This window comes from Grampus griseus (assembly GCF_964374135.1).
Source record: "Grampus griseus genome assembly, chromosome: 1".
NCBI lineage: Eukaryota > Metazoa > Chordata > Mammalia > Artiodactyla > Delphinidae > Grampus > Grampus griseus.
The window spans coordinates 165,022,426-165,044,508 of NC_139017.1; the positions used below are offsets into that span (position 1 = coordinate 165,022,426).

General features: G+C 49.5%; 1 protein-coding gene and 1 pseudogene across 3 annotated transcripts; both read right to left on the reverse strand.

The window, feature by feature from the left end:
* Window positions 1–1,744: 1,744 nt before the first annotated feature.
* Window positions 1,745–5,917, reverse strand: RPL11 (ribosomal protein L11). 2 transcript variants are annotated; one of them, XM_082654085.1, is made up of 6 exons: window positions 5,827–5,910; window positions 4,961–5,111; window positions 3,839–3,945; window positions 3,402–3,533; window positions 2,259–2,369; window positions 1,745–1,826 (listed from the first exon to the last, which is right to left on the reverse strand). In XM_082654085.1, the coding sequence occupies exons 1-6, from the start codon at window positions 5,830–5,832 to the stop codon at window positions 1,797–1,799; spliced, it is 537 nt and encodes a 178-aa protein (XP_082510211.1). In that variant the 5' UTR covers window positions 5,833–5,910; the 3' UTR covers window positions 1,745–1,796. The 2 variants fall into 2 exon arrangements, with proteins under 2 accessions (XP_082510211.1, XP_082510210.1); XM_082654084.1 differs by lacking the exon at window positions 1,745–1,826 and having other exon boundaries at window positions 2,163–2,369; window positions 5,827–5,917.
* An 843-nt stretch (window positions 5,918–6,760) lies between these two features.
* Window positions 6,761–20,329, reverse strand: LOC309834401 (elongation factor 1-alpha, somatic form-like; annotated as a pseudogene). Its single transcript has 8 exons — window positions 20,285–20,329; window positions 20,192–20,202; window positions 20,000–20,142; window positions 16,291–16,469; window positions 15,959–16,178; window positions 11,060–11,291; window positions 9,274–9,506; window positions 6,761–6,765 (listed from the first exon to the last, which is right to left on the reverse strand). The product of its transcript is annotated as an elongation factor 1-alpha, somatic form-like (transcript).
* Window positions 20,330–22,083: the final 1,754 nt, after the last annotated feature.

Below are 22,083 nucleotides of genomic sequence, written 5' to 3' on the forward strand. Positions count from 1 at the left end.
GGTAAGCTTTCCTGCCACTGCTGCTCTAAACTGGTTAAGGAAGCGTCCTCACCTGTTCCAGTTCCCAACATGTTTCATCACTCACCTAAAATACCACTGCTAGAACTATGAGTAAAATCCAGCTAGTCTCCAAACTCCCTAGGGCCTTTTTCCCTCTGGGCCAGAAGCCCAGGCGGTTTAATTTTTAAATGGGAAGTGAACTCAACTGAGTACACAATACAGCAGGAACAAATGGAGGGTGGGCAGGTGTACACTGTTAAACTAAATAGTACCACAAGCTTAAAAACACAGCTACACGGCAAATGGCTAACAGTAAAGAGCACAAGGACGGCAATACTATCAGGACTTCCACTTTCTACATTTCATTTTCCTGCAGTGCTTTATTTAGATGAAGCTAGCATACACTCCCACCTCTGGAAAATATACTGACTTCCCACAGCAGCTAGCACCCAGTCCTTGTTAACTAATATATTCACCAAGAGTTACTTTGTTCTCTAAGATGTTTATTCCAGTTGTAGTTGTTAGTGTAATTACAGATGTTTAACAATGAGGTGCACCCACCTGTAAAAGTGAAGCTGAATCACAAGAATTGGGCTCGTTCACAAGTCTTTACTCCATTTACAAAGTGGTGGCCCACAGTAAAAGACTGAGAAGTGAATGCACATTGATGTTTTAAGTGAAACAAAAGGTTTATGCTAACACATTTCATGATTCTCTCCTTTAAGCATCTGGATCTGATGCCTAAGACTTTATCAGGAAGACTAAGTAGTATCTTCATAAACAGTTGCGCATACCAAATAACTTCAAGGTTTAAAAATACCTACGAAGGCAGCTATTAAATTAGAGAACCATTTAACAGCAACGAAAAGGTGGCCCAGGGACAACTGAACTCATTAGTCACAAGTGAGTAAATTATTGAGTTAACTTGTGCTCAAAATTTAAACTATGAACCACTGGCCAAGTATTGTGTCCAATAGAGAAATGGTGGCTTTTGAATGTCACTGCTTCAGTGACCTGGTAAAGTACAGGCAAGACACGTTCCACTTTCACACCAAAGGGGGAGCAAACTGGTTAAGAGTAACATTTCTCACAGATGATAACACAAAATTAATCCCTTTTGAGCACTTTGTGCCTGGTACAAGTTTAAGCATCCTACAAGTATCAAACCGTTTAATCCTGAGGGATATAACCATTATTGCCTTCACGATACACACGGGGAAACTGAGGCAGATTTAAACACAGCTAATAAAATGCAGGGCGAGGAATCACATCCATGCAATGTGTCTCAAAGACCACTCCCTTTCTCTACTTACAGTCTCATCAACTCTAGATTCTCATTTTAAAGGAAAACTGAGTCCAATATTTAATCCCAAGCACCACACCAAAGCCTCTGATCCTTTCATACATCGTTGCTGGTAAAACCTCTAATGAAGAGCAGAATTGCTGAACAGAGGGGAGCCCTGCACCCCACTTTAATCAAGGCTCTAAATTCAAACCCAGCCCCAACCATTCCCTCCCCTCTACAGTCAGTTTCCACGGGGTCACTGCACCACAGCCTGTCAACAAGGGTGTGGTGAGCACAGACAGTGCTGCGGAAGTTCTCAGTTTGGATCTGCCAGGAAACACTGGCATCCAATCAGGGGTGACAGGGTTGTTACCAGCTACTCCCATCGAAGCTTTAAGTGGCTTGAGGTCCAAGGACTTGAATATGGCCAGGCTCCTTTCACAGAACACACAACAGTAATTGTACATTTCACTGAAAACTTTTTATTAGCCTTTTGGATAGGAACGGGAATTTACTTGCCAGGAAGGATGATCCCATCATACTGAAAGAGAACAGATTTTATTTTTTCAGAACAGGCGGTTAACAGTAAAGACTGCAGCAATGGCTAACGTTCAAGAATTCAAATCAGGTACATGAACTTCGGCTTTGAATCCCATATCCCCAAACAGGAAGCTGGCCATCTTTAACAATTGCTACACTATGCTCAACTGCACTATACCCTGAGAAAAGGGGCTCCTATTAAAGCCATATTCCTCCCCTTCCAGCTATCTGCATTCACGGGGCTGGGGAGAAAGCCTGGTTCTGGGTGTTCTTTTAAACCACCAACCCTGGAAGCCCATTTTCCAAGTTGCCCAAATGTTCCACCTTTAAAAGAGCTACCCACCAAAGGGCGCTAGACTTTGCATCCCCGAGTCCCAACTCCATTCACCAACACCACATTCCACCACTTCACCTGAGACACATCAAGATTTACCTTCTGCTGGAACCAGCGCATGGCCTCCTCTTTGCTGATTCTGTGTTTGGCCCCAATGCAGCCTGTCCTGCGCTTCTTGTCTGCGATGCTGAAACCTGGCCTACCCAGCACCTGTCCCAGGAATAACCAACAGTCACCTAGCCAGCTCAGAGTCAAGAGCAGATGGACAAGACTCACACATTGGAGTGACTGATCTTCAGGAGTTACCTGGTGGCCCAAGAGACCCACGATCTCAGTGTCTGATGGAACCTGCATCCTAGATGACACATCGCCTTCCTATACACTATAGGTCTGCTCTGGAGGCTGGACTTGCAGCTCCTCCCCGCTCCCCTACCTAACTTCCAATGGCAGCTAAGGATTCACCACTGCCCCCATGCCCCAAAGCACTTTTATTTAAAAAAAAAAAGCAAATAAATTTTACTCCAACAGGTGCATTGTAGAAATCTTAAACTTCCAAGAAGCACAAAGAAATAACTATTTCTCTCCTCTGCTTCAGCTCAAAAGTGCTTCTTAAAGGTTTGTCATCCCCCGTGAGCACCCAACTCTCACCACCATTTCTCTGGATATTCAAATCTAGTATGAAGACTGCTGCCATCCTTCAGGTTCATACTAGTCAGGACTTCAGGGTTTTGCCATTTATTTACTTTGATGGTTGGACCAAAACATTACAGTGACACAAATGGTCACGTCTCCATTAAAATCCCCATCCTGAGCAAACAGCCCCATCGTCAAACCTGCTTCCACGTCCTCTGGATGGAAGCCACCCCATTCCCAGAGTCTAAGGGAAGAAGCAGGGAAAGGGCAGCCTCAGTGCAGCCAACCCAGACGCCAAATGCAACCCCAATACCGTCTCTCAAATTTTCAGTTCAGTGGCTGCATGGAACTGTTTCCTTCGCCCACCTTTGAGCAACATCAGTGCTTGCTAGATCCTAGACCGTAAACGTCACGGATCTTGTCCGTCTAGTTCACAGTGCTATATCCCCACACCTGCCACAAACGAGGTGTATCTTCCCAAGGGAGAGAAGACAGACAACACTCAGAGCCCCAACCCAACATGTCACCATCAAGATAGCACATATGAAATAAAGGAGGAACAGACTGCCCTCTCACAGACCAGGAGTAGAAAAGGTTAAGTATTCATACCACATAGAAGTCCAGGCCGTAGATACCAATGCTTGGGTCATATTTGATCCCCAGATCGATGTGTTCTTGGATTCCAAAGCCAAAGTTGCCAGTGTCCGAGAAGTTATTTTTTCTTAACTCATACTCTCGCACCTGAGGGAAAAACACGCAGCAATCACTCCCTGTCAACTCTACCCCGCAATAACTAGCTCAGCTTGCAACACTCAGGACCCCCAAGACACAATTCAATGTAATTTGGCCAGCAACAAAATCTGATATTCCCACTACACGAAATCACAGCTACGGACTTCATATAACTACTAACTTTCAAAGGGAAGAGAAAAACCCTTTAGAAGTTCAAAAAAGTCAGAAGGCAGAACATTAAGTGTAACTACTACCACTGTAACTATGTGCTAACTGGTGCTTTCAGTATTATCCCACGGAGGGATCAGCCTCACCTTCAGACCTTTCTCCAGGATTTCTTCTGCTTTGGCCCCACGGACTGTGCAATGGACGGCAATTTTTTCATTTCTTCTGATGCCAAAGGATCTGACGGTGTATCTAGCTGCAGGCAGGGGTAACAAGGAGTCAGCTGTTATCATACTCCCGCTGCACTCCCCTCTTCCCCAGAAAATCATCTCCATGACTCCAAAGTGACATTAAGTATCCATCCACATTCTAAAGTGATGTTCTAATCAGTGTCAACTTGTATCCGTTAATCAGACTCATTTGTAACACAGAAACAGATTTTCCAACTTCCAAGTCACTCAGCCATACTTGACCGATTAAGACCTCAGAGCCATAATGTCAAAGTCTCAGGGAGGGCAAGTTCATAACCAGTATAAGTTAAAGGAAAATGACCATGCATTCTACTAATAATGTTTATTAATAATAGCTAATATTTGCTAAAACCTTATTGTATCCCCATTTCACAGAAGCCGTGAAAGGTTAACTTGCACAAGATCAGTTGGTAGTAAGAGGCAGGCTGTGATTCCAAGGACTTGCCATATTCCATTACCCCAAAGCAATGAAACTCTAAAAACAAAAAATGTAACAACAGTAATGCCTACACTGTGCTTGGTATGCAGCAGGCATTTCATATAACCTATCCTGTCCCCCGCGATCTTGTAATGCAAGTACTACCATCCCCTGTATGCAAATAAGGAAGCTGAGGCCCAGAGAAGCCAAAGTCACAGACTAGCAAGTGATGGAGCCGGGATGCGAACCAGGTTAGCCTAGGGACACAGCCCTGTTCTAGCTGTAGCCTATGTAACCCTAACTGCTAATCAAGCCAAATACCATTTTCTGCATTCCCAACATTTCCACGCTACCTCATACTCTCGTTACTTGCAAAAACCTCTACTTGGGCTAGTCTTAGCTTAATCTCGGCTCATACAAAATCTGGTATTCCAATACCACTCCTATGTTGGAAGGGAGATACCTCTTGGGAAGCTCAGGAAGGCAATACTTTAAAGAGATATCACCTTCAAAACGGGTACAAAACAGGCTTGACAGCAGGCGAGGTAAGAAACATCCCGACATCCCCAGCCACTAGCCCTTACCTGCCGGCCACGACTCACCTTTGGAGAACACAGGGGTCTGGCCTGTGAGCTGCTCCAGCACCTTGGCTGCCCGGGTCAGCCTGTCTCCACTCTCCCCCACGCAGATGTTGAGGCAGAGCTTGCGGATGCGAAGTTCCCGCATGGGGTTCTCCTTCTCCCCTTGATCCTGCTGCAACAGGGAAGCGCAGCCGTCAACACACACAACCCCGCCGGAACTGCCAGCCTAGTATTTATACTTAGCGCATTTCCGCCCATCCCAAATAGTCCCGAAAGCCCTAAAGGTTCAAGAATTAGCACCATGTTTGTGTGGGAAGCACCGAGGAAGACATCTCGGGGTCTTGTTTTTTCCTTCCCCCACGCACGGAACGGGTGAACAGAAACGGGACAGGTACCGAGTGGAAAAGTTACAGACAATGCGGATGAACCCCAAGGGGCTCAAAGTGTAAGGTGACGGAGGGCGCCCCGTTACACGGCCGGTGAGGGGTGAGAAAACAGCACGTGGCTGGGCAGCGTCCCCCGAAGCCTGGCCTCTGACCCGAGGAGGAACCGGCTGAGGCTCCCCAGTACCAGGTCCCGGGGCCCAGCAACAGGTCCGAACCCCGCGTCCCAGACACCCCTCCGATCGCTCCACTGGCCCTCGCTGCAGCCTGCGGGCCGTGCTTCTGGGCCTCCCGCGGCTGCCCCGAGCCTGCTCCTGGGAGGATGGGAGGAAGGCGACAGGGTCCAGCTCCGCGGCCTCGGCTCGTATGGCTCTGCCAGTTTCGGCACGGCCGGCATCGCGGTCTCCGTTCTCCTCGGGCGGCGGGAGAGGTAACCCCCGCAGGCTCCGCCGGCCGTGGATGGAAGCGGATGAAGGGAAGCAAACCCACACCTCAGCTACTCACCGCCATGACGGGAAACAGGAAGAGAAAGTGAGACTTCTGAGCCAGGGCCTTATGGGCCAGAAGGCGGACCCTTTTCCCAGGCTAACCAGCGAGATGAGGGAGAGGAAGAGAGGCGCGTCTGGAGCCGCGTAGAATCGGCTTCCCCCTCGTGGACACAGATGTCAACTGCAAGTGACGCTGGCTGACCACTGGGGCGTGGGCTTATCCAAAAACCGGTTTTTAAAGCTCCCTGAACTGGCATTTCCTTGAATTTCCGGTCCCCAGGGATGCTGTTCCCGCCCACAGCCTCAGGTACGGGTGGTTCTTGGCGTGTTGAGACTGCCAGAATACACTGTCAATTATGCAAATTATGAAGTAACAGTTTTACTCTGTAACAGTGTAAACAAATGGCATTTAAACATTTAAACAGTAGTTAGAACAGAGTGTTGGCTTAAGAGTCCTGAGCTGTGAAGACAGGCAGATGTGGTCCTGTCTTGGCTAGCTCAGTAGCTATGAGATCTTGGGCAGGTTACTAATTATATCTCCTTCAGCCTCAGTTTCCCTCAGCTGTAAAATTGGTACTTATTGGGCTTCCCTGGTGGCGCAGTGGTTGAGAGTCCGCCTGCCGGTGCAGGGGACACGGGTTCGTGCCCTGGTCCGGGAGGATCCCACATGCCGCGGAGCGGCTGGGCCCGTGAGCCATGGCCGCTGAGCCTGCGCGTCCAGAGCCTGTGCTCCGCAACGGGAGAGGCCACAACAGTGAGAGGCCCGCGTACTGCAAAAAAAAAAAAAAACCAAAAATAAAATTGGTACTTATATCACTTGAGGTTGTTGTGAAAATTAAATGAGGTAATAATAATATAGTGGGTTATTCTTATTAATGTAAACCCACTATATTCAAGCAACCCCCTCCCCCCAAAAAAAGTGTTAGACATGGTACATGATGAAGAGAGGGTCATCCTGCAGGCACAAAGATGGCTTACAGATTAGTCTGACAGACAAGTACTCCAACCTCAGACAGTAACAGGCCTCCCTGGTTTGCACTAAATCCTCATCAGCAGGACCCAAGGGGGCGCTGTGCCAAGATCCACACCCCAGACAGAAGCTGGCTGTGAGTCAGGGGGTTTCTTTGACAGAAGCAAATGGAGAAAGGAGAGCATACAGGGCTTCGGTGGAAAAGGCGTGAAGGGGCTTTCTTCTACAGCCATAATTCCTTCTCTCATCCCCGTGGGGGAGGTAGAAGCCCCCAGGTTCTCCTTGTGTCATCCTTAGGGACGAAAGGACACTTATGGGAAGCTGGGCTGATGGAGGAAAGCAAAGAGAAAAGGCCCATCCTCTGAGCCTTCTCTACCAAGCACCCAGCACTAGTGCAGAGCAGGGGCCTCAGGCAGACCCCTAGGGTGGGCAGAGCCAAGGGAGGGACTTCTCCAAAACTCCAGAGATGTGACAGCTGGATGTAGCACATGATCCTGCATTTTCTGTTCCTATAAAGCGCATTATTGGACCCACTGGCAAAATCTGTAGACTTCAGAAATGTATGCATGGTAATTTAATGTTGACCCGATTATGTGAGCTTGGTTACATAAGAGAATGTCCTTAGGTTTAAGAAACATACATTCAGGGACTTCCCTGGTGGCGCAATGGATAAGACTCCATGCTCCCAATGCAGGGGGCCCAGGTTGGATCCCCGGTCAGGGAACGAGATCCCACAAGCATGCCGCACCTAAGAGTTTGCATGCCACAACTAAGGAGGCTGCCTGCCTCAACTAAGGAGCTGGCGAGGCACGACTAAGACCTGGTGCAACCAAATAAATAATAATAATTTAAAAAACCTCAGTAAACTTTCAAACTACTTGCTATTAAAAAAAGAAAAAAGAAATACACATTCGGTATTTGGAGGAAAGGGGCAGCATATCTGCAGTTTATTATCAAATGGTTCAGAAAAAAATGTATATTTAGAGGGAAAAGGATAAAGCAAATGTGGTAAATTTAAGATTTGGAGAATCTGGATGAAGGATATGTGGGACTTCTTGAAACTTCTCTGTAACTCTGAAATCATCAAAGTAGAGAAAATAATTTCAGGGAAACATGTACCTAGGAAGATACATAAAAGCTTATCCTCAAGAACTCCCATCTCATTCCCTCCCACTACAATTTTTCTCCAGCCGAGTCCCTTGACAGCAGTACCCACAGGTGGTAATGAGGAATAGCTAATTGATACTGATATGCCGTGCCCAGTAGGCACCAACTCACTCAAACTTCAACATCCCTGTGGAGGCAAATACTATTGTTTTCCCATTTTATAGATGGGCACACAGAGGTTCAGTAACGTTTATAGACACTATTTAAGTCAGGGGGTCTAACACCAGAGTCCAGTCCTGTTCTAGGAACTGATGATCTAAGCCAGGGCCAGAAGCTGTCCCCGGCTTCCCCCTTTACACCTTTTCCTCCCTGTGACCCCAGCTCTCTGGTTCTTGCACCAGTCAGGCCCCCAGGAGGAAGCCAGAGGGGCAGAATGAGACCCAGCACCCCTCTGCTTCCTCCTTGCTTGACACATCCAGGTCAGTAGAAGCAGAGGCAAAATGACTTGTTGTGCTTTATCCCCATGCCTGAAGCTCATCAGCAAGAAGAAAACCCAGTTAGCAGGGGCAGGTTTAGGACAGCCCAGGCAAGAGAGGAGCACGTCCAAGTCTTCTCCTTGAGCCACTCTTTCGCAGGGTGTGGCTCTGCCTGGGCTGCCCCTGGCCTGGAGGGGCCTGAGTAGCCATCACCACTCACTTTTTGGCGGCTTTTATGGTCGCCTTGGTGACCGTGCCTCACGTAGCTGCTTTTTTCTCCACGGCTTTGGTGACCCTGACAGCCTAACGTTTAGCACAGAGCCTAGCACAGAGTAGGAAGTGCCATTCCCTGTGTACTGAGTTCAGAAAGTTCTTGTACTTCAAGCGCAGTCATGCCTAAGATAACTGGGGAGTCTAAGAGACTGCAGAATCTGAGCCTTTGGGTTTAATAGACTCCATCAGTAGTTCTGGTAATCCACTAGGTTTGAAAACCACTGCACCAGAGAGTAGTGGAAGGAAAAAAAGTCCCTACTCATCTCTTTACAGTTCACCTTCTCTAGGTCAGTGCTTCTCAGACTTTGATGTGCACCTCAGTTACCTGGAGATCTTGTTAAAATGAAGATTTGAATTCAGCAGGTCTGGATGGAGCCTGAGATTCTGCATGTCTAACCAGCTCCCAGGGGATTCCCATGCTGCTGGTGCAGGGACCACACTTTGAGTTAGCAAGGCTCTAAAGTGACCCTGCCTTCCCGTTGACACTAGGCAAGCTGCTTTCCCTTTCTGGGCCCTTCTAACCTGCTACTCAGATCCTCTGACCAGGTTCTGCTTCCTAGCTCAGGTGTGCAACTGGCTCCCTGGAGCTGGGAGGAGGAGGTAGCAGCCCCGGTAGCCAGTTGCTGTTGGGCCTTACCAAGGGGTGGGTACTCAGGGAAGCTTTCCATGCACATGGGACTGCTCAGCATCATCTGGGTGATGCCTGCCTCCCCGGACTTCAGGGCTTTAGGGCTGTCTTCCAGCTTCTTGCCTGAGTGCCGGTCAAGCTTCTCTCTCAGCTCTGCAAACTTGCAGGTGATGGGCGCTGTGGCAGTCCAGAGCTGGTGAGTAGCCAGCTGCAATGCTGCCGGGATGGTTGAGGATGATCACCTGGAACTGGGGGGAAGTGGGGGGTATGGGGTATGGGGAGGGTATTAGCCAAGCATCCTTCAAAGGAAGTGGCTCTAACCAGCTAAGGGGTCAGCTGCCTTGGACACATTTTAAATTATAGTGAATATTTGAATGTTTATAGGGTATGCCAAGTTCCATGCAAAGCAAATGTCATTCATTTCACTTTAATTTTCACAGCAGGGAGCCTGTGTAACCCAAAATTTCATAGCGAGGAAGTGGCAGAGCTGGGTATAAATGATGTCTATGAGTGATAGATATGATTATGTGTACCACTTCCCCCCACCTTTTAGAAAAATGGATTATAATAATAGCTACTTAACTTGTTAGGTGGCCCCAGGTCAGCTGTTTTATACATCACCACATTTAATAATCCCAAGATCACTGCAAGGTAGTCCTAGCCTCCACATGCACAAAGAAGAATGTGCCAGGGACTTCCCTCGGGGCGCAGTGGTTAAGAATCCGCCTGCCGATGCAGGGGACACGGGTTCGAGCCCTGGTCTGGGAAGATCCCACATGCCTCAGAGCAGCTAAGCCCACATGCCACAACTACTGAACCCAAGCGCCTAGAGCCCGTGCTCTGCAACGAGAGGAGCCACCGCAATGAGAAGCCCGTGCACGGCAATGAAGAGTAACCGCTCGCCGCAACTAGAGAAAGCCTGTGGGCAGGAACAAAGACCCGACGCAGCCAAAACTAAATTAATTAATTAATTTTTTTAAAAAAGAAGAAGAATGTGCTAGACATTGCATTAAGAAAGGGTTTCATGGGGCTTCCCTGGCGGTCCAGCGGTTAAGACTCGCGCTTCCACTGCAGGGGGTGCGGGTTTGTAAAGGGAGCTAAGATCCCACATGGCACATAGCGTGGCCAAATTGAAAAAAAAAGAAAAAAGAAAGGGCTTCATATTCTGACTCTGGGTCAAGGAAACACCTGAGAGGTCCAAGCATACAGCTTCCCAGGTTCCACACAAACCTACTGAATCAGAACCACTAGGGAGAGTTCTAGGAGTCTGAATTTTTTTTTTTTTTTTTGCAGTACGCGGGCCTCTCACTGTGGTGGCCTCTCCCGTTGCGGAGCACAGGCTCCGGACGCGCAGGTTCAGCGGCCATGGCTCACGGGCCCAGCCCCTCCGTGGCATGTGGGATCTTCCCGGACCGGGGCACGAACCTGTGTCCCCTACATTGGCAGGCAGACTCTCAACCACTGCGCCACCAGGGAAGCCCTAGGAATCTGAAGTTTTGAACCACTTCCCCAGTGATTTCTAATGCATTGGGTTTGAGAACTCCTGCTTTAAGGCATCAAGAGCGTCCTTTGGAAATTAACCAGGTCACCAAAATGCACCATCTCGTTCAAGGGCAAACAGCAAATACACTGCAGAGTCAGGGCACTAACCCAGACTGACTGTACCTACACTGCTGACAAGAGCCCAGCATGGGGCCTCTGCTCAGTGACCACTTCCTGAATGACCCAGTGACCCATCCTGCTCTCAGGACGGTATGGCCACTTCAGGAGGACACCCGTAAGCGGGCTTTCTCACCTGGGAGAGGAAGCTCCCATCTCTAAGGGTGGGTCATTCTTGCTGTCCCCTGCCACGTTGCCCTGCCTGATGTCCTTTAAGGACACGTTCTTCTCATTGAAGCCCATGTTGTCACCAGGCAGGGGCTCAGCCAGGGCCTTGCGGTGCATCTCCACGGACTTGACCTTGGTGGTGATGTTGCAGGGGGCGAAGATGCCAGTTTCTACTTGGCCCACGGGCATGGTGCCAATACCTGAAGGGACAGAGAAACCAGACCCTAGTGGGCCCTCAACCTCAAGTACCCCCACCCAGCATGTGCTCACCCCCAGTCATCCTGCAGGGACAGCCGCAGGGGCTTGTCTGCAGGGCAGGCAGGCGGCATGATGGAGTCCAGCGCTTCTAGTAGCTTCGTGCCTACCACGTTCCCCTCCTTCCTGATAATTTTCTAGCTTCGGAACCAGGGCATCTGGAAAAGCAACCACATGTCCACCTTACTCAGCCCTGGGAAAGCCTGTCCCAGGTACCAGCCTGCACTTAACATGGGACCTCAAGGAATTTCTTTAAGCATTCTGAGCCTGGACTTCCTCATCTGTGAAACGGCAATATCACTGCCTACTGGCAGAACAGTGTAAAGACACAAAAGACCACACTCAATCCACCAAGCACAATACCTGATACGTACTACGTGCCCCCTAAACGGTGGCAATTACTCCACATCTCGCAGGCATTGCCCCTGAGTTGAGCCCATACGTTTTAGGAAGCAGAGATTCCTAGAATCTGAATAGCCCTTACATCCCATTCCATCTGCTCATTATACAGATGGGGAAACTGAGGTCCAGAGAAGAGGAAGGACTTGTTAATGTTCAGCAAAGTTAAGTAAACATTAGTAATAAGAAGGAAAACAAGACTCAGATACTCTAACGCTCATACGTTCTAAAAACTAAGATGCTCCCCAAGGAAGCAGACTTATAAGCAAGGGCACATTATTGAGTAAAAGACCTTCTGGGAAGAGGACTTTCAGTATGACAGTGCATTGTATGCAGGCCTTTTAAGCAGACATTGTCTTTACTCCTCTAAAAACCCTACCCAAAGCTCATCAGAGACATCATCTTTGCCTTCAAAGATATATCAGTTAACTGGAAATCCAGGACAGAGGACATACAGAAAGAATCAAGGTGGTTGATATTAAGGGCCAGGTGGGCTGACCAAGAGCTGGTCAGCACTTGGACCTTATAGGTCAGGCAGACAATTGGGATCCTGATGAAGTGCCTCCTTTCAGCCGTAGGTCCTTGAGCAAACGTCTAGGCTTCGAAACTTCAGTATCCCACCTGTATCAAAGGGAACACCGGCCCCTACCACAGCACTGTGGAGAGGGTAGGTGCCCTGGCCCTGAGGGCACTCACAGCAAGCTCTGTGAACTCTCAGTTCTTAGTGAGACTCTCAGAAGGGGAAGAGGCAACAAGTGCCATGGGTGAAAGGGTGGGGAAGGGGCATCAGGGAAGGTTTCGGTGGATGGGGAAGGAGGCTCCAGTCAAGGAAGCCTTCTTCCATGGAAGAGAAGCAAAGCTATGCAGTACAGAAGCCACACAGAACACATCTCGCCTCATGGACTCAAAAATTAGTGGCCCAAGGAAGAAGGCTACCATTTCTATTAACACTCAGCTCTTATAGAGGATGGGGGAGAGGGGAGAGGTAGGAGGCTTTGAGAAAATTTAATAAGCAATTTTGTGTAAATAATTCAAACTTGTAAAAAAAATAAAAGTATCCCTCCTTTTTCCAGAGGGGGTAATTGAGGGTCAGAAGTAGGTTGCCAAAGGACCAATGACTGGCAGATGGCTAAACCGGGAGTTGATAATGAGGCCGCCTCCTTATCAAACAGCAGCCTCCTCAATGAGGATGAGCTCTTCAATTAATTTGATGAACTTGGCAACTCACTTAGCTCTGTGCCAACTCACAGACCTGCACAGCCTTTGTGGTTGGCATCAGCTCCATCTTAAAGCTGGGGAAACCGAGGAGTTCGGTGTCACAGGTATTTGAGAGCTGAGTCTAAACTCCAAGTCTACCATCTAGTCCACTGGCTGCAGGCTTTGTTCTTTTAGCATCTAGAACATGGTAGATGCCTAATAAATGCTCAAAAGGACATGAGCATGAAACTCCCTTATCTTACTGGCTGAAATGTGTAACAAAACTCAGGGTGTGGGTGGGACTTCTTCAGTGGTTAAGAAACCGCCTGCCAATACAGCGGACACGGGTTTATCCCTGGTCCGGGAAGATCCCATGTGCTGCAGAGCAACTAAGCCCGTGCAACACAACTGCTGAGCCTGCGCTCTGGAGCCTGCAAGCCACAACTACTGAGCCCACGTGCCACAACTACTGAAGCTCGCATGCCTAGAGCCCGCGTGCTGCAACTACTGAGCCCGCGTGCTGCAACTACTGAAGTCCGTGCGCCTAGAGCCCGTGCTCTGCAACAAGAGAAGCCACAGCAGTGAGAAGCCCGTGCACCACAATGAAGAGTAGCCCCCACTCTCCACAACTAGAGAAAAGCCCGCGTGCAGCAACTAAGACCCAACGCAGCCAAAAACAAAAAACAAAAAAACAAACAAAAAAGTCGGTGTGGGGAAACAGGCATCAAAAGCTTCAGATTTGTCATTTTAGATGAGTCCCCCTTTACCACTAACGCACTCTTACCTTGTCTCTTTACCTTTTAGATTTTTCTCAGCACTTGTCATCATACACGATATTATTCCCCACTCCCAACGCGCACACACACACACACACACGACTGTGAGTGCTGTGAGCAGAGCTGCTTCTTATTCACTGTGGTACCTTCAGCACCAAGCACAGTGCCCTGTGTGCAGAAGTTCAAATACGGCCCAAAGGAACACATTGCCAATGGCAGTTCCAATCTTTCTCAAGGGCAATTGGGCAGGATATGTCAGAAGACTCCAAAATAATGCCTACCCTTTGTTTCGTTAGAGATTATACTAATTAAGTTATTGAGGACACATGCAAAGATTTATTTACCAAAATGCTTATGGCAATTTTAAATAAAATTAGAAACAGTATTCTTAGAAGCTTGTGCCCTTGGGCTATTCCTTAACTGTGTTCCAGTTTTCTTATTTCACATGGGAATAAAATGCCTTCTTCATGGGGTTCTGTATGTGTAAAGTGCTTAGTCTGGTATCTGTCACATAGTAATTTCTTCTATCATTAATCACCATTTTCATTTAATAATGGATATGGCTAAACAAAATACTGTATTTTGAGATTCAATACAAAACACACCCATTAACTATTGAACATGTTTAAAATAGTTATTTATTTAGTTGTGCCGGGTCTTAGTTGCAACACGCGGGATCTTCACTGTGACATGCGGCATCTTTAGTTATGGCATGCAGGTTCTTTTTTAGTTGCGGCATGTGGGATCTTTAGCTGTCATACAGAATCTTTTAATTGCAGCAAGGGGGCTCTTAGCTGCAGCATGTGGGATCTAGTTCCCTGACCAGGGATCAAACCTGGGCCCCCTCATTGGGAGCATGGAGTCTTAACCACTGGACCACCAGGGAAGCCCCTGAACATGTCTTTTTGTTTTTGTTTTTGTTTTTTCGCGGTACGCGGGCCTCTCACTGTCGTGGCCTCTCCTGCTGCGGAGCACAGGCTCCGGACGCGCAGGCTCAGCGGCCGTGGCTCACGGGTCCAGCCGCTCCGCGGCATGTGGGATCTTCCCGGACTGGGGCACGAACCCATGTCCCCTGCATCGGCAGGCAAACTCTCAACCACTGCGCCACCAGGGAAGCCCCCGAACATGTTTAAATGGCAAGGAAATTTTAAAAATTAGAAGTGTTACAGAATATTATATTTAGTTTGAGTCCAGCTGTGAACGTCGAGAAAGAACTACATGAAAACTAAGTTATCTGTTAAGCCATGGGGTTGCAGTTTATGCTTCATATCTGCATGAAATGCTCCTTGTAAAATGTTAGACATTACTTTTATAGTCAGAAAAAGATAGCTATGTACACGGGGAGCAAAAGCTTAAGAATCCTCAAGTCAGTTATAGAAAAGGTAGGCTTTAGGCAAATGCAGTAAGTAGTAGCAGTTAGCGCTTGAGCGCCAACTGTTTGTGTGAACAGATGCCCATGTGGAATCTCCCAGGTAATTCCCACAACCCCATGAAGTGAGTCCTAAGTCCCAGAGCATTAATACCTCCCTCGTCCCTTTACTGTGGGCAAGGGATGGAAATGGAGCTTGAACCCAGGTCTGATGCTAGAGCTAGACTTCCTTAGTAGGGTGACACTCATCTAGGAATGTTAAACCCTACCAGATTCTGGGATCCACGGGCACAGTGACTATATCTTAGAGATTTATATTGCCCCCATAACTGCTTAACGCATCCTGAGAGGTAGGATAGCTTAGACGCAGCGAGCATGGGCTAGAATTCTAGACTCTGCTAACACTACCCAATAGAACTTTCTGCAGTGACAGATATTTCATAACTTCACTGTCCAATATGGTAACCACATATGGTTGTTGGGCACTTGAAGTGTAGCTAATGCAACTAAGGAAGTGCGTTTATTTGATTTAATCATTTAAATAGCCACATATAATCAGTGGCTACCATATTGGACAGTGAAGCTCTATGCTTATTAGTCACGTGGTCTGGAGTTACCTCTGTTTGTTCCTCTGTAAAATGGGAATCAAATCGTGTACCCCATGGCGATGGGGGTCACTCACAGTGACTGGCCTAGAAGCACACGCTAAATCCTAGGTATTATATTCGAGGAAAAGCCCAAAGATTTGAGTTGGAAAGTCTCAAGTAATTGGCCCTGCCCCCATCTGCCCTCACCTTTGTGCTGGGTTCTGTCATGTTGTCCCCAAGCCCGCCTCAGATGGGCACAAAGACAACAGCCTTAGTGTTGCAACCGATCTTCTTGAGAGAGGCCTTCACCTCCTTGCTGATTTCCTCAAAGCGCGTCCTACGGTAAGGAGGCTCTGTGATGTCCATCTTGTTGACCGCCACCATGAGCTGCTTCACGCCCAGTGTATAGGCCAGCTGTGCATAATCACGGGTCTGCCTGTTCTTGACAACGCCAGACTCAGACTCGCCTACACCACTTGCCACGTTCAGCACAGTGCAGTCTGCCTGGCCTGAGGGACAGAGAGGAAGGTCCAACTCAGACCTGTCCTAGAACAACCACTGCCCATCCCCATAGCAGGGCCCCCATGGCAGAGCAGACAGCCCCTCCTGGTGGTACCTGCAAGGTGCCCATGATCATGTTCTTGATGAAGTCCCTGTGACCCGGGACATTGATGTTGGTGATGTAGTGTGTCTTGGTCTCGAACTTCCACAGGGAGATGTCAGTGGTGTGCCATGCCCCAGCTCCGCCTTCAGCTTGTCCAGCACCCAGGTGTACTTGAAGGAGCCTTTGCCCATCTGGGCCAGGAGTGGGAGGGAAAACCCCAGGGTCACTCTGCCTTCCAAATCTGCCTACCGACCAAGAAGAAAGTTCCCAAGTAAGCTGAGAGTCAGAGGAGACAGTAACAGGGCAGTGTATGGAGATGCCTTTGAATTTTTAAAATAATAGAATGTATTACTTGTACAATTAAGTTTTTCTTTCAGAGCAAGTTTTAGACTCAGAATGACCCAGGGCCACAGTGAGCCTTGAACAGCAGTAAACAGCAGTAAACAGGTATGTAATGCTGACCATGTACCTGGTGCTGCTTTTAGTACTTAACATGGATTATCTCATTGAATTCTCACAGCGATTCGGTGAAGTTTTATTACCTCTATTCTACAGATGACATAATAGAGAAATGAACTGACTAGCTCAGGGTCACACAGGTAATAAGCAGCAGAGGCAGGATTTGAACCCAAGGCATCTGACGCTAAAGTTCATGCTCTTAACCATTACCCTGTGTTAAATGGTAGCTGTGACTGAGAATTACCCCTGGGATCCTGGGTAAGTTGAATTTCTTTCAGCACTGGTGAAAATGAGGCTACTAAAAATTCTGTAGCATATACAGGTTACCATGTTAGTCTAGGGTGTGCTCTGCCTCTTGCCAGCTGGGAGACCCTGAACATTTGTTCATTTCAGTTCTAAGTGCTGTGCTAGGCCCTGAAGGCAGAGTGGAGATCAGGAGAATCCAGAGACCAGGTGGATTCTTCAAGAAAATGAATTAGTTTATTAGGAGATAGGACTAGAACCCAGGTGTCCTGACTTAGGAACTTGTATAAAGTCTCCCACAGTTTAGAATATATATATTAGATAAGCAGTTCTCAAAGAGTGGTTCCAGGTCCTCTAGCTGTGTTTTTTAGGGGCTACATGACATGAAATTGCAACAGATTTAATGCAGAAGCTGATAAGAGAATCCAGCTGTCTGCCGTTAAGCCAGACATTAATGATGCCTGCAAAAAATGTAAAACAATGCCACCGCTCTAAGATTTTTTTGTTTTGAAAAATAGTTACTTTTCAAACACAAAACTATGATATTTATTTAATATGTAAGGGGTTTATCACTGTTATTTTTTTTTAAATAGATTTATTTATTTATTATTTTTGGCTGCCTTGGATCTTCGTTGCTGTGCGCAGGCTTTCTCTAGTTGCGGCGAGCGGGGGCTACTCTTCGTTGCGGTGCGCGGGCTTCTCATTGCGGTGGCTTCTCCTGTTGCGGAGCACGGGCTCTAGGCGCGCGGGCTTCAGTAGTTGTGGCGCAGGCTCAGTAGTTGTGGCTCGCAGGCTCAGTAGTTGTGGCACACAGGCTTCGTTGCTCCGCGGCATGTGGGATCTTCCCGGACCAGGGCTCGAACCCGTGTCCCCTGCACTGGCAGGTGGATTCCTAACCATTGCACCACCAGGGGAGTCCCCATACTGTTATTTTTAAATGAATTAAATATTTTAAAAACTCAGTTTTTTGTTTTTGTTTTTGTTTTTGTTTTGCGGTACGCGGGCCTCTCACTGTTGTGGCCTCTCCCATTGCGGAGCACAGGCTCCGGACGCGCAGGCTCAGCGGCCATGGCTCACGGGCCCAGCCGCTCCGCGGCATGTGGGATCCTCCCGGACCGGGGCACGAACCCGTGTCCCCTGCATCGGCAGGCGGACTCTCAACCACTGCGCCACCAGGGAAGCCCTAAAAACTCAGTTTTAATTTTGAATACGGTAAATGTAGATATGTCTAATTGACATAAACAAAAACTCTTTGGGGTCCCTGTAAGAGTATAAAGGGTTTCTAAGACCCAAAAACTTGAGAACCACCACATCCGGTCATTTGTTTCTCCATGAACTTCTCGGTTATGCTCCACCATACTGGCTCTGGGCCAGCCCGTCTTTTCTCAGGGTTCTATAGCTTTCCTGACTGGCCCCTGCCACATAAGTGGCTCCACAGCAACTGACGGCACCTCTGGAAGCCAAGAGTAGGAAAACGGGATCTATGTAGCCGATGGCACAAATGTATGCCCTGTTAATTACTGTCTTTTTTCAATCCTCCTTATTTATGCCTCTGCAGCAGCTGGTTCTCAGAACCCTCCCATCTTGTTGACATGCTTCTTCAACTTTCTCCAAGGTTTTCCACCCACCTCCCTGGCCCTCCGTTCTCATTCTCCTGCATGGGCTTCTCTTTCTCCACCCATCCCAGGGCTCTGTCCCTTACCCTTTCCCACAGCGTGTGCCCTGCTTACGCCTGTGGTCTAGTCTCCAACCTGGGCTTCCCTCCCGAGCTCCAGACGTCAATATACAGCTGCCCTGTGGACACCTCAAGTGTCACACATCTAGAGCAGACTCGTTCAGACCCAGACCAGCTCCGCCTCTGGTATTCACCAACCATCCACTTTCTCAAGCCAGGAATTCCTCTTCTTCCCTCACCCCCTTCCCTAGAGCTAACCCCTAAGTTCTGTGGATCCCCCACCTCTGCGCCCCTGGACTCCATCCATTACTCTCCATGCCACTGCTGCTGCCTGATCCCAGGCCAGGATTCTTGCTCACCTGTTCAGCTGCGACAACCTGCTGACTGGCTTCCCAGACCACAGTGTTGGGCCCTTTGGTCTGTTGTCCCTTTGCTGCCCCCAGTGTGCTCTGCCTAAAAGACTTGTCTGACCCCGTCATTCCCGTGCTTGCAGTCCTTTAGTGGCTGCAGTGACAGTGGCTAGACTCCTTAGCAGGGCTGTCAAGGCCCATGTCCCCCTTTCGTCAATCGCACCCCACCTGAGGTGCTCTGACCTGCTGTTCTGGTCTCCTCGTGGCCCATGGATACCCCCCTCATTCCCTCAAGACTCAGAGGGGGTCCCTTCCTCTGGGAAGCCTTCAGGGCCTCCCAGGCCGTGTTCATTATCCCTGCCCTGGGCCCCTACAGCACCCACACAGTTACTGAGCTGGTCGTGTGGCACAATGGTGTGTGACCAACAGTTCCAGGGGCTGCCTCAACATCCATAATAGATGCACGGCCAATGAATCCTTTTCCCTCTTTTATTTTTTATTTATTTATTTTGCGGTACGCGGGCCTCACTGTTGTGGCCTCTCCCGTTGCGGAGCACAGGCTCCGGACGCGCAGGCTCAGCGGCCATGGCTCACGGGCCCAGCTGGTCCGCGGCATGTGGGATCCTCCTGGACCGGGGCACGAACCTGTGTCCCCTGCATCGGCAGGCGGACTCTCAACCACTGCGCCACCAGGGAAGCCCCTTTTCCCCCTTTTAAATGGGGATGCAGCTTTACCTCCTGAGATACAGTGTGGCACACTTGAATTTAAACCTTGGCGCCACCTTCAGGCGAGCTGTTTAACCCTCCCGAGCCTCATTTCCTCGCCTGGAAAATGGCAGCCACAGCACCTGCCTGGAATGATTAAGAAAAGCACCTACCAGCCCAGCGGGTGCTCAGCGGGAGCGGGCTGTGCCCTCCCCCAGCATAAGGGCTCCCTCCCAGGGAAACCAAAGCCGGAAAGGGGGTGGGGGGCACTCAGGCACAGCAGCCTCAGCTCGGAGGCCTCCTTCTCAAACCTTTCGATGGTCCTCTTGTTGACACCCCCGCATTTGTATAAGACGCTCATTTGTGGTGGACTTGCCCGAGTCCACGTGGCCGATGACCACGATGTTGATCTCTTGCCCATGCTGGGAGCTGCTGGGAGAGAGAAGGACAGGTGTGCTCAGGGCCCCTGCCCCTAGCTCACCTTCCCTGGGACTGGGCCAGCAGAGGTTGAGACAGGAGAGGAAAACAGTTGGCCAGGAAGGAAGGGGAAGGGGGCCTCCCCAACACCTCGCACCCGGGGAGGCTGCTCTGGTCTCTCCCCCAGCTCCAAGGGGGTCATGTCTACCTCCTGAGTCAGGAGGAGCCCCTGGTGCTTCTTGGCATCTAGAGCTGACCCACCGGGTGCCCAGCCCCACCCCCTTTTACAGCCCACATCCCATGCCTGCCTCTTGCATCCCCACATCCCCACTGGCTCCCACTGGTCCTCTGGACCATGTGGGAAAAACCCAGGGCCCAGCTCTCAGGGGGTGGGCTGTCATGTTTCAGGAGGGGAGGGGATGAGCCCGCTGCCCACCAAAAGGAGGCATCTGTGGGCTTTGAGATGCTGAACGACACCCTCTCCCCACCACTCCCAATGCCAGGTTGGGCACTAAGAGATGGCCCAAGGGTCAAAGGCAGGCCTGAGGATGGGAGGTGAAGGAAGGAACCTGGGGTCCGGAGGCGGTCCTGTACTTGCTGTCCCTGGGCGTTCAGGCGTGTGTATGGGAAAGGGTGGGAGCTCTAGCTTTTTACATATCTGCCTCCTGGGTCGTCCTGGGCCTCAAGAAGCAAATGGATTCATTCCTGTCTCCAGCCAGCACAGAGCCCGACCCATTGCAAACCCTGAGTTTGTTGAGTAAATGCAGAATCGCCGACTACCGCCTTCCGGACCCTGCCCCCAGAGCCCTGTGTGCACCATCCCCTTTATGCTGCTACTAACTCTCTCTGAAGAGCGAGGATGCTGAGGCTCAGGGGCGGGACCACCGGTGAGAAAGTAGCAGAACGAGGGTTGGAGCACAGGTTGTCTGACCCCAGCATCTTAGCCAGAGCATGGCTCTACCTCTCAGCGAATTAACGTCTGAAGGAAGGAAGGGAGGAAGGGACGTGACTGCAGCCACAGCCTTGTTCATCTCTGGGGTCCCAGCCTCCGGGAGTGGGTCACTAAGTGAATATCGAGGGTGGGACCTGGAGGGGAAGATGAGCTGGAGGGGTCTCTCTCCCCTGAGGGAAGGGCTGCCCCCAGGCTTAAGGGTCAGAGCTACTGGACTGGAGTGTGAGGCCAGCACAATGCCAGCGTTTGGAACCATCCACACATCAGCTCCTGAGGACCTGACTCTGTGCCCGGAGACCAATGTGATGCAGGGAAAGGTGGCAGAAAGAACACGCTGGCCTAACTGGATTAGAACCCTGGCTTTACCACTCTCCTCCTGTGGTCCTCCAGCCCCTCTGAGCCCAGGTTTCCAACTACCTCTCAGTGTTGTGGTGATTCTAGGAGATACGGCACCCCTCCCCCCACTATAAATCCACAGTATGCTGGCAATACAGTAGGTCCTTTAAAACAGCGGTCCCCAACCTTTTTGGCACCAGGGACCAGTTTTGTGGAAGACAATTTTTCCACTGACTCTGGGGGTGGGGGGGTTGAGGCGGTAATGTGAGCGATGGAGAGTGGCAGATGCCCGCCGCTCACCTCCTGCTATGCAGCCCTGTTCCTAACACGCCATGGACTGGTACTGGTCCATGGCTGGGGGCGGGGGGTGGGTTGGGGACCCCTGCTTTAAAAGACTTAAGGCGAAGTAGAAACACATGGGGGCGCTCTAACCACAAACCGCAGAGAAAAATATTCTTACAACCAGGGCGATTGGGAGCTGGGGACAGCTGAGGGGCTGTTACTAAACCCTTTGCTGATGACATGACCAATTCTGGTCCTTCCTCTTGGATACAGGTGGTGGTAGAGAAAGGATTTGTGAGTGGGTGGTTGGATGATGTAATTAATTTCAACTTCATCTAAGCTTTGCTGTTTACTAATTATTTTGCATCTTCTTATGTGAACAGAAA

Coding starts and splice junctions, on each gene's coding strand:
- RPL11 (XM_082654084.1), bottom strand. Junction 3,534..3,838: donor TCCTGGAGAAAGGTCTGAAG/GTGAGGCTGATC, acceptor TTTTTCCCTCAG/GTGCGAGAGTATGAGTTAAG. Junction 2,370..3,401: donor ACGGCCTGGACTTCTATGTG/GTATGAATACTT, acceptor TTCCTGGGACAG/GTGCTGGGTAGGCCAGGTTT.